Genomic DNA, 12123 nt, shown 5'->3' on the forward strand with positions numbered 1-12123 from the left:
TTTAATAATTATGGACTGTTGTAAGGCGTTGGGCTTGTTATCACACCACATTTTGATTAACAAAATATTGGCACAAGTACTGTTAATCGTGAATGTGGTAAACGGGTTAAGAACTGGCTAATTGATGGATCTCAAAGTAAGTGTTAGAGGAGACTCGTTATCGATTGCAGGTGTTTTCATAGAGGTTCGGCACTGTTTGTTACTAGATCCAAGCTCCTCTACACTTTCATCGGTGATCTGAATTAACTATAACATCACTGTATGTAGAGGTTAGATGACCCAAAGGTTGTTGAAGTAAATAATTTGGGGTGGTCAGAGCGACCCGGATTTTGTGGTAATAAGCTGAGCTCTTTCAAACAGAGTATGTTATAATACAGTCGAATGCAAAGGCATACATCTGTGAACAAAGCATGGCAATCACTTCTGCAGAAAGAGGCATTGTTTTCTGCAAAGCAGTGACTCTGAGCAGGATTTATGGATCGGAGACAAGCTGCTCAACAGGAGCTCCCAGCTTGACAATCCCGAACAAGCCAGCATTGCGTCTTGGATCTATGAACAAAGGACTAGCGAGCAGCAAAAGAGAGGTCCTTTTACGACTGTATATAAGCAATGATGAAACCAGTCCTTGAATGCTGCCCTATGGTCAGCGTCTTGAAAAGGATGCTGAAATCTGGAGAAGAGAGCTACAAAAATGATTTTGGGCCTAAAGATGAAGCCTTGGTGAAAGACTTGAGCTCAGCCAGTTAATGTCTCCAAGAGATTTGAGAGGTGTCTTGATAGCAATGTAAGTATTTTCACTCTGCGAAGGTGTCAAATACTGACGGGCTCTTGAGTCAAAAGGAGGAAGGATAACAAAAATCAAGAGGCAGAAACTTAAACCAAGCCTTTCAGATTGAGAACAGAGCATGCAATGGGGAGATACGAGTGCTCTGCCATCGGACTACATCACAACCTGCCCGGGTGTTTGTCTGGAGAAGATGCTTAGATTAGTACCAGCTTTGGAACAGGGTAATTGGGAAAAATTTTTGAAGTCCTTCCTATTAGTCTTTCCCATGTGTAAGGTGCACAGCTCTGTACCGAACCCGCTGGAGCGTCTCATGTCATTTGCTCCTTTTCCCCCCCCCCCATCCCAAGGTGTAGACTTTTTACTTTCCTCCAGTTTGGGGCTGCAGACAGATGTCACATTTATCCTGGGATAAGCCATTTTATCCCAGGACAAAGTGCAAACGTATAGACTTCCATGACCATTGTCTCAGGATAAATCCTAAAAAAGTTTCCCAGATAAGAGGTTGTAACTGTATATCCTGGCGTATTGCAAAATGGGTCCATACATTTATCCCAGATTGTATCATTGAATCAATGGCAGTAAAGCGGCACTGCATTCAGCTGCTCACTAAACCCTGATTAGAAAGGCGATATGTGTACACTTTAATCTTGGGATTTTTTTTTTTTCTTCAAGGATAAAAACAGGCAAAACTTATCCAGGGAAAAATGCAGTGTCTGTTCCTAGCTTGCAAGTAATAAGCACTGAGATCCCTGACACAACGGGGTCCAGCCTCTGAACAGCCAAGGTGGAAAATACCTGTGCTTTGTGGTGCATCTGGTGGCATATTCTCCTGCAGAAAGGGAAGTGCCTTCTACACTGGCATTCATTCCCGGCATTAGATAAGACTTACTTTCCCATACTACATGGTTCCTGCTTGAAACGCACATGCTGCTGTAGTATGTACCCAGCCGGTTCCCCCACAAATGCTGGAGGACTTTAGGAACTGGCTTGGGAATTGAGCGTCGCTTTGCGGATGCCACCGATCAGCTTGAACAAGGAAAGGCAAGGCTGAATATGGCAGGCATATGGACTGCCTCCTCCATAGCGGTGGCCTGGAGTCTGGCAGGGAAGCAGGGGGAAGGCTTCACATTGACATTTGGCGACACCCACAACGCACATTTGCAGCGGTGTCACCATCTGGCGTTTCCTCGGCAAATGCATCTCGATGGTGATCTGCTTCTTGCTAGGAGAATAACAAGACACCGCGCAGGCGATGGTGGAATAACCTGACTTGCATCACAAGATCTTTGGTGGAGGAGGAAGCTTCCGAAACCTTGCAGACGCTCTGTAACCCTGGTGTCTCCACGTATAGTCCATTAAGCGCTTGGGCTTGGTATCAGATTTTTCCCCTGGAAAGCTTTGCCTTAGGCCTTTTCCAGGCACTGCGCAGAGTAGCAGTAGCAGTCCTTTTTGCATGGTTCAGTGTAAATCTTCCAAGGCTTCAATCTCCATCACACAGGCCAGATCCAGCCTGTGATGCTATGTCATGTGGCTTATGGGGCTTCCTGCGGATCTGGAAATTTGTTGGTGGAGGCTGATCCAGCTGGCAGATGGGCCCCGTGCCACTTATCCGGTTCGCAGGGCCAAAACGTTGAGCACCACTTCTCTAGGGCAATGATTCCCAACCAGGGTGCCACGACACTCCGGGGTACCGTGAGGTTTTCATGGGTGTCGCACAGTGTTAGCACTGTTAGGCTTACAATCATGATTCACAAGATGAACCTAGACATTTTGAACACAAATCCATGTCAAGGGGTGCCTCGAGTCTATCCAGGGGTGCTGTGAGTCTGAAAAGGTTGAGAACCACTGATGTAGGGATTTATACCTTGAACAGAGACTAGTCCAAGTCCTGTTCCATTACATATTTTATCTTGTTTTCTTTTTATTGCAAGCCACATTGAGCCTCTTTTGGGGAGGGTGGCATATAAATCTAATAAATAAGTACAGCTTTTCTCTTTAAAAGTCCTTTTAATCTTGGATCTCTTTGCTTTGCAAACTCCCCACCCCAGCCATGGCAAACTGGTCTTTGTATTGATGGCTGAACACCAAGAGCGGTGGTTAGAGGTTAAGATGCTTTAGGGGTAAGTCTAAATAAAGCAGCATTTTTTTTTATTTTTTTTTTTACTGTGACGGTTCATTGAGGGGTCATCTGTTCCCAAGAGACCGAGATGGGAAAGATTTTAGTTTGCAGGCAGCCAGCACGTAGTTTGGTAGGTCTGAGCCAAACTTCTGGTGGTATGACTTACTGCTAATAATAAATCTCTCACCTCGGGGTACATCACAAAGAGGAATTGCTGGCAACGAGTGCCAAACAGCAAGATGATTATTTTCAGCCCTTGCTGCTTAAGGTGGAAGAAAACCAAGTTGGAGTCATGCTGGGTAGAGCCTCGGCTCACTCTTCCGCCAACTTGTGGAGACTTGTCATTGCCAAAGAGAGAAAAAGACTGAAACAAGTCGCTGGGCAGCGCAGTGCTATAAAGGGGCAAGTTTCCTTTCCTTGCACGGAGGATGGGGAAGGTGCGATGTCTTGCATTGAACAGAAATGAGGAAGAGGATGGTGTAAGGCAGCTTGCCAAGGAGAAAGCTGAAGAGAAAGCAGCGTGGGGAAACGGCAGGCAATAGTGCTGTCTCAGAGGTTATTACAGTCCCAACAGCTGGATGTGCAGGTGAAGGGCCCAGATGTTTGGCAATACCAATAGCACTGGTGGGAAGGACAGAGGCAGATGCCGAAGCAGGAAACAACATGCCACCACCAGTTACGTTAAAATCTGGCAGTTAGGAGCAACCTCCCCGATATCAAGGTAAAGTGCAGCCTAGTGGCTAGAGCTCAGGACTTGTGGGAGGCAGGAGCCATATGGCCCGTTGTGCCTGCAGCTCAGTGTGACCTTGGACTCTCTGCGCCTTTGCTTTGTCCCCTGTAAAGCCAGGCTGTTGCCACCTGCCTCCCTCCCCGTGTGTCATTGTAAAGCACTCGAGCTGCCCAGTGTCATCGCGGCACGCTGTCCCCGCTGCACCTCGGCTCTAGCTCTGGTGCCTCCTACCTTTGCTGGAGCAGCTCGGAGGAAAACGTCCCACGCATCATCTGGTGGAGACGGCAGCGCTGCTCAGAAGGGCTGATTCAGTATTAGTCAAGTATGCAGCAGGTCAACACGTTGCATGTGTTTAACCAGCAGATCCAAGCAGAATTTCAAAACAAGGGAGGCCTCCACCTCAAAGAGCAGTCACAACTGTCTTCGTGGAGGTGACGGGGAGGCCAGACGCTCTGCCGGGTTCTGGGGAGGCTTGCTTGCTTTCCGAAAGTGAAGGATGCTCTGGGGGAGCAACTCCAGCGTGGGCTGTGGGGGCATACTTCTCAGGCGAGCTCTGTGGCCAGAGGTTGCAGTGCCAGGTGAAGATGATAGCATTGAACAGTTAACATCTGTCTGAGCTGAATTACTGCTTGACTTCTGCTGTGGGTCTTGTTACCTATTCTCCTCTCTGCCCTGCCGTCTTTGTGCACAGTTACTCTGGAGCGGGGATGGCCAACCTGCAGCATATACCGCAAGTGGCACGAGAGCCGCTGAGTGTGGCTCATGGTAGATCATGGAGGACACGGGGGAAACCAGCAGCAGATTGGGGATGGAGCAGAAAACAGAGCAGCAGGCTTGGTAGGGGAAGTATGTGGGGTGGGTGCAGGGTTTTGCCTGCCAAAAAGAGTGGTCCCTGCTGCTCTGGATGGTTTCAGGCGTTTTGTTTTTTCCCCCTTTGTTGACCCTTTTTCTTTTGAACTTATCCGAAGTTCTGCTTTCTTATGCAGCAGAATTGGGAAGCTTCAGCCCCGTGGGTTTCTTTTTAAGGGGTAGAGGATAAACACGAAGCGTTTCAAGAGCCTGCCTTCCTATTGTATTACTCATTATACAGTCGACTTGTTGCCAGCCTTGTGACACGCTGCAACATAAAAATGGCTCGGCGCACCATGAATCAGCTGTAGCTTTGGAGACGGAAGGTGTTTGTATTTTTAGAGGCATATGACATCCTTTCCTTACCCCCAATTCCACCCATGCATAGCTCAACATAATCCACTATTGTCTCATTACTTTGCCTTTTTCCGTGTTGGCTTTGCATTGATAAATGCTGCCCAGCCAGCATAGAAAACCCTTGTTATAATTTGTGGGGTGATAGGGAACGAAGCTGTAGGAAGTCCAGGGGTTTCTGGCTGCAGGCCTACAAGCAGCTGTGACCATCACATGGGTGTCTTGAGTAAGCCACCTTGTTGCTTGTAAAAACGATGGGCAAGGCTGCTCCATTGACTCGGTGGCACTAGAGCCTCCGACTGGAAGAGGAGGTCTGTCTCCTGCATGGCCAGTGTCCGAGGAGGCGTGTTGCTCAGCCCTCGTGGGCTTTTCTGGCTGATTCGGGGAGCGCTGTTGCTCAGCTTCAGTCATCTTGCCAACAAAGCCTCAATTCTTATTTTAAGCACCATTTTGCAAATGGGGGCCAGCATTCATCACTTTGGGTAGGGGAGAGGTCTAAATCTTGCCCACGGTGCAGGCACTAGTGGAGAAAGGAGGCCGGCAGCCACGGTTGTTCTCATGGATGGCTGCTCTAAATGGGGTCTGACCTGGCATTGCATGACTTCCTGCGTCTGTAGGAATTGTTGCGACCCCAAGAAAACGAGTACAAATGGGCAACAACTTCCATAGGGTCCTGGAATTCCAGTCTTGGGCACATTTATCCAACTTGTGATTTTTAGCATCAAACCACTGCTTTAGGCTATAGACCAAGTTTGGCGGGAGGGGGTGGAGGGGTGGTATGCAATGTCATGGTTGGGGAGACCAGCCAGATACAATGGATATTTTATCAAGGGTGGCTTTTAGATTTCAGAGTTTTCAAATCATCCCAGGAAATAATCCTAGTGGGAATATGGAGACCGCTAGATTATTTTATGGCTTAAGAAAAGACCTGGGGGTGCCCAGATACTTTGCACCGAGCATTCAAGAAGGCTGAGTGATGATTTCCCCAAACCTGCGTGTTAAGCCAGCCACCTCAACACACTAATGCATTGCAGATGCTCTAATGCAGGAAGATTTATGCTCCTGCCAGCGTAACATTTCTCTGCGAGCACAAAGCACCCTCCAGCATCGTGAACATCACCCGTGTCCAAGCCTGTTGCGAGGACTTAAGACAGAGCTGAAGATCAGTTCTTTTCCCTTCACCAGGGAGATTTATTGTTAACACCCCAGTTTTCAACTCAGTTCACAAACCAGAGAACTTTAAAGGTTGAACCAGCCTTGGACTACTTGGTAGCTTGCCATAGAAACTTTTATAAAGCCTTGAGAAATAAAAGCCAACTTTATCTGGCTCAGTCCCTCCCAGTGCCAGCTCCTTTCAACTAGGTGATAGGTTCGTTTCAGTTCCTTCTAGTTAGGTGTGAAGTTTCTTAGTGAGGGTCACTTTAATCATATCAGGTTTTGACTGATACGGGAACACATTTTGCACACAGCGCACGCTTCCCCAAAAACCAGCTGCTGGAAATTGAAATGCACATTATATGTGAGACGTGGTAAGATCAGGTTCTGCCTTACCAGGTAAAACCAAAAGTAACATCTGTACTTGATCCGCAGGGGACTGGCCGGTTAACGGGCTGGGCTCCCGAGCTGCTACTGCTCAGTTACTTACTACAAGGAAAAGATCTTTTTTTTTCCCCCCTTCATTTTGCCTTTCAAAAGCAAGGTGCTCGTTTTATCCTGGGGCGTATTGTGTGCCATAATACGATTTAACTAAATCCGAGTTGGAAAGCTGTTTGCTCAAAAATGCCCGTGTGATGTGGTGAGGAAAGGGTTTGAATGGATGAAATCATCCCCAGAGAACAGGCTGGGAGCCCGAGAAAAGGACGTTTCTAGTGGTATCTCGTACCAGTCAGCTTTCAAAACCAGGGGAGTGAATGGGGGCAAATGGAGAAATGGTGGTGAAAGAGGCTTTCTTCATGTGTAGTGTTATGTCCACTTATGAGGGTACCGGGCTATGATTTGCAATCAATTATTCTTTCTTATTTTTAGGTGGTGTTTATTAGCAACTGAACTTTGGGTGATCTTCCTACAGATTACTCATAGGTTTCACGCTCATCTGAGCACTTAAGAGGAAACGAGGACTGTAAGGATGGGTGAAAGCAGAGGAAAAATTCTCGCCCTCCAAAAAAGGAGATGGTTTATCAACCCCCACCCCCCCCCAAATGCATCAATTATATTTGACCAAATAAGAGGAAAAACAGATTTTTGGATATCACTTTTTAGTACGTGGGTGAAGTCCAGTTACCTGCAAAAACTTCCAGCACAGCTGTGCAATTGTCTGTTGATTAACATGGAGATGCACCCCTTTTGAGCATTGCAATCATGAATTTCCTTTATTAAAGTCATCAGAAACGTCCCTGCCTGGGTGATGTTAAAAGGCTTGTTTTGCCATGTTCTTGCTGAATAGAGAGTTGGCGATTCTGTTACCGGGAAAGGTTTCTCTGAGCAAAAAGTTAAGTTCGGTGTTGTCGTGATTGGGAGCCTTGTTTGACAGCTGACAGGGCAACACCCGTTAAAACTTCTTACATAAGAAATGTTGGCATCTGCCCGCAGGCCTGTTTATAGACCGCTGCTCTTGCAACGTAGCTGACCCATTAGAGATGCGGTGCGATTCAGAAAGCAGGCTAGTGTAGACACAAGCCAATTGTGAGCTAGTGAACAGTCCTCAACTCCGGTGCAACTCGGTCGGTCGGACTTTATCATCTATGAGGCTCATGGTATTGGGCAGTGTTTTGGCGAGGAGGTGGTGCAGGTCCCCATCCCAACCTGGTAACTCAGAGAAGTGCTGCCAGTCGACTGCATTGTCCTTTGTCCTACGGTGCCCCGATTTCAATACGACTCTGTCATTGCAAGGTCTGTTGTTCACTTGCTGTTGGTTTGTTGGATAGCCTTGGACATCCAATAAGCAGAGAATCAGCTGTTTGTCACGGCTGCTTCTAAGATCATTTTTTCCCTTGCCATTTTTCCTCCAATCGGTGTAAACCAGAACTGCAGCTCAGGGTGCCGCAAAGTTAAATCTGTTTTAGTTTTAAGGGGTGCAGATTGGCAGAGGCCTGTCTCCTCTTGTTCGGGGGCCTCGCTCTTCTGCTGCATGTCCTTCTAGAGAATTGAGACTTAACAGATGAACCTTTTTGCTTTTGCAGACTAAGGACAGCAGCGAACCTGCAAGCAAGCAGCTCCGAGAAGATGATGAAGAGAGCGCCGTCAAACACATGTAACTATTTATCCGTTCACACTGGTCTCTTTGGCTGTGTCTTGTCTGAGGGCTGTTCCCCGGGGCTTGCTAATGAGCATACTTCCTTGGCTTCCATTATTTTTTTCTCAGTGGGAGCTCAGTCGCTCAGTGAAGATTATCTGGGATTAGAGGACTAAAGAGGGAAAGGGCAGGTGGTCTTGTTTCGGATATGGTAGGAACTGTGAGTGGCTCTTCAGTTTGGGATGGACTCTCAAGGCTCTCCTCCCTAATGGAGGGCTCTCAGGATGTGAAAGGTCCCAGCTTTAAATTCAGCGGCTGGCACTGTACCTTTATTTCCTCCTGAGGTGTCTTTCAATGTGGTGTTACCTTTGGTACCCAGGAAAGAGGACCCCAAGGCCAAACAGGACCCCAGGCTACTGCACTGTGGCCTACGTCACTGTTCTTCGCACCTGTAAGGTGCGAGTCTGGAGCTCATCAACGGCAGGGTTTTGTTCTAGCAGAGTGGTGCTGATTTTGCTACCTGACAGGGTTAAATTCAATGGGATCGCAGGAACCTGGTGGTTTTACTTACTTGGTAGAAATCCCCTCGCTGCAGAGCTGCATTTGAACAGCTCTTCCTGCATTTGCTCAGTGATGCTGACTGCCCCTGCTCCCGGGGAAAGGGTTATGGGCAAGAACTGGTTTGAATTCTCTGCCGGGACAGCGGGCAGCTGTTGGGAATAGCTCTGAAGAGGCAAACCTTGTTCATAAACAGCTCCGCCTGTTCTTGTGCAGAGTGTAAAGTTCTGGGGCCCAGGTGAATAATGAATGAGCGGTTATTGCATTGCAGGCTCTTGCCACTTGATACCCAGAGTGAGCAACCAAGTGATACAGCACATTGTGACCCCCGCCTACAAGTTCCAGGCATGCATCCTCTTGGCCATTCAGTGAGATGGCTGCGCCTTTTTGGCTCTCTTTGGAAGGACTAAGCAGTCATGGGGGAACCACCTTGGTTGACTTCCAACCCTGTGGTTACTCCTATTAAATGTCAGGGTCTTGTACACTGAAGAGTTTGAACCTTGTCTGAGGTCACATGGGGTCATATCAGACGGTTCTCTCTTTCCCCCCCTACACTTTTTTTTTTTTTTTAAGTTTCCTTAAAGGTTCAGAACTGATGTAAGGGAGGGGGGGAGTTGAGCCTCATGCCAGCTGTTCCCTTCCAGAAGTCAGATTTTTTGTGTCAGCACTCCAGTCTCTGCCCACAGATGCATGTGCAAGGCTTCTGGTAAAGGGGTGGAGGAGGTACGTGGCTTTGGAGTCAATTCAGGTCAAAGAAGACAGCTTTGCAATATTTTGCAAAGCTCAGTGTGCCTGTCCAAACACCACGTTTGCTGTCGGAGTCCAAATGCAGAGCTCTGCAGGGCAAATTGGAGCAGAGTCTTCCCCGCAGCGACGGTTTTGAATAATCCGTTCCGTTTTAATTGTGCCGCTGATAAAGATCTTAGCTTTGCAATTACACTTCTTTGATCTGCCTAGGAATTTTGCTGTTTTCTTCACCAGAAATGCACAAACACACACGCGTGCGCACACACTTCTAAAAACATGATTGATCTGACTGAAAATACGGAGTTTAGCGCTCCAGGGAGCTAATGTCCTGCTTTCCCTTTTGGATTTTAATTTTCCAGCATTGTAGCTGGAACCTGCCAGCCCTGTGCAAAAGAGGCGAGTGTATGCTGGTGTCTGACAAACTGCAGGCCTGATTATGATGGAAGATAAGTTCCTGGCAGGTCTGAGCTTGAGAGGCAGAAGTTCCACACCTCAGTTTTGGGATAACTCTGGCTTTGCTGTGGTCAGGGTCATCCTGGGAGTCTCGTAGCATAACGGAGAACGTGTAGCTTTCAGAGAGAAACTGCGACAGCATAGGAGTCAAGAACAACCCACATCTTTTTCCAGGCAGGTCAAGCATAGTTGTCTGTGTAATCCTGTGACCTGTGTTTAAAGCGCCGGGTGCATCATTTCATAGCATGATTTGCCTGAAAAATGGCGACTCTCCTTGATTTCTAAAACAAAAAAAAAGTCAGAAAAAAATTGATCTTCTTACCTTTCACCAGATTTGCTCACCTCCTTTTGGTTCATGTTATCCAGAGCCATGATTTACTGCAGTAAGGGTAGGGAGAGCCTGCCGCAAAGAGTGTGGGTTACCCTAAGGAATAGGCAGTCTGTTTCCCATGAAATAACCTGACTTAAACCAGGTGATCAGTGCATGAATTGGCAAAGTAAGTATTTTCTTAGCTCTCCCATGAAGTCTGTGCACCTCAGGTTACTAGGGTTATGAGATGGACATACCACTATGTGGCAAAACCACTCTATCTTTGATGAAGCTGTATTAAAGTTGGAGTGGTTTTGCTGCTTCCACGTAGTTCCCATTTTGCCCCCAAATAACAAGTAGAGCATGACAGCTGCTGCCCTTTTGAAACCATTCCAGATGTGCGTGCATTCATACCCTCTGACCCTCCTGGCTGGGACTATCTTGGAGGTAAGCCACTGGAGCTGTAAAGAGGATGGAGGGCTTGTTTTAAAGCCACACATCCAGCGTTTCAATCCCTGCTGGCTTCTGCTGCGGTTGTCTTCCCCTGGTAGCATGGCTGCTTTCCAGGCCTCGGTGTTCCTGTTTTCTGCCTTGGACTGCACCTTCTGGGCCAACCTGATAACGAGGACAGCTATCAGCCACTGCTGTGCAGGGGCCTCTGTCTTCTTTCAGGATCTTTTAATAAAGCCTCAGAAGCAGCAAAAATGGAAACCCCTTCACAGATTCACAGAAGTTTAGGGCTGGAAGGGACCTCGTGAGATCATCAGGTCCAGCCCCCCCCCTTCAGTTTTCAGATACTTGCTAGTTGCCTGTAGCCGCAACATTTGGGTGTTTCCTGTCTTAATCATCCAGTTCTAACCCAAGAAGCTTTCTATTCCTCCTCATATCTGAACCTTTGGTGCAGCGAGATACCAACGCAGAAGTGAGCACTGACTAGGCCCCTATGCAAAAAATGTGACGCGCCTGTGGCGGGTCTTGCTCACAAGCCTTTCTAATCACTGAACTTTGGCTTGGAGGAGAGTTTCCATCTCAGGCATATTCACGAGGAGCCTGTGTTTTTATTTACAGGGCTGATGACGGGGAACTGTGTCAGAGGGGCAAGTGGCTGTTCTGTTGTGCACATGATCAAAAGGCTGCAACTGCAAAGGACGGGTGTGGGTGGACTTCGGTCCTTCCTATCTGTGTTTGTGATTGGGGGGGAAACCACACTAGTGATCTCATACTGTAGATCCTCATAAGCTCTCACTCCGGGGAGTTATACTTCCCCCTTGTGAAGGACAGATAGGCTTTTAGCTTTGAAATGCCAGGGCAGCTTTGCAAACTTGCGCTTCTGGCTTATCAGCATCGTAGAAAAAACATGCACGATAAGGCTGGGGAAGGAGGAAGAAGTGACCTGTGACTTCCCTGCAGTGCTAGAAATCGGGCATCTCGGAACTGTAATTAATCACCTGCTGGCATTTCAGCACTTAGTCATTCTTTTAACAGGACAGCTCCGCGGCTCGCAGCAGAGAAGTCCTGGGAGGGGACCGAGGAGTGGAGACTCGGGTAGTGGAGACTTGTCTTTCCCCTGGAGCAGGGCAGGAGGTCGTGCATCAGGTTGAGATGACCAGCTTTCAAATTCTGTTTGGAAACAAAACAGGACGGCCAACCTGCTTGCCCGCGGCTCGCAGAGGGTGGACCAGCAAGGATACTGTGAAGCGCTTCCTTTCTGCAAATGCATTTGCTCTGTGCTTTGGAAGGGGGCATTGGGCATGATTTTTAATTTGTAGAGGCCAGTATGGTATGTAGGGCATATCTCTGAGCTACAGCGGCGGCTGTTGTCCCATATCCACCTGCACTGGGGATGAGCCTGTCGATATCCTTGACTCAGCCTCACGTGGGGTCGTTTAGATGAGCTGGCGCCTCCACGACATCCAGACAAAGCGAGGGACAGCACCATGTCTAAATGCCACTGCTACTTAGTTATCCTGAGCCAGCTGGGTCA

At 48.0% G+C, this 12123-nt stretch overlaps 1 protein-coding gene across 1 annotated transcript in view; it reads left to right on the top strand.

Moving 5' to 3' along the window:
• Nucleotides 1-12123, top strand: part of CCDC12 (coiled-coil domain containing 12) — a 61446-nt gene that overhangs the window by 32734 nt on the left and 16589 nt on the right. Inside the window, exon 3 of the mRNA XM_025207375.1 lies at nt 8019-8089. Within this exon, the coding sequence (XP_025063160.1) occupies nt 8019-8089 (71 nt within the window). The remainder of the gene's footprint in view (nt 1-8018; nt 8090-12123) is intronic.

The sequence above is a fragment of the Alligator sinensis genome, unplaced genomic scaffold (genome assembly GCF_000455745.1).
Source record: "Alligator sinensis unplaced genomic scaffold, ASM45574v1 scaffold1298_1, whole genome shotgun sequence".
NCBI classification, from domain to species: domain Eukaryota; kingdom Metazoa; phylum Chordata; order Crocodylia; family Alligatoridae; genus Alligator; species Alligator sinensis.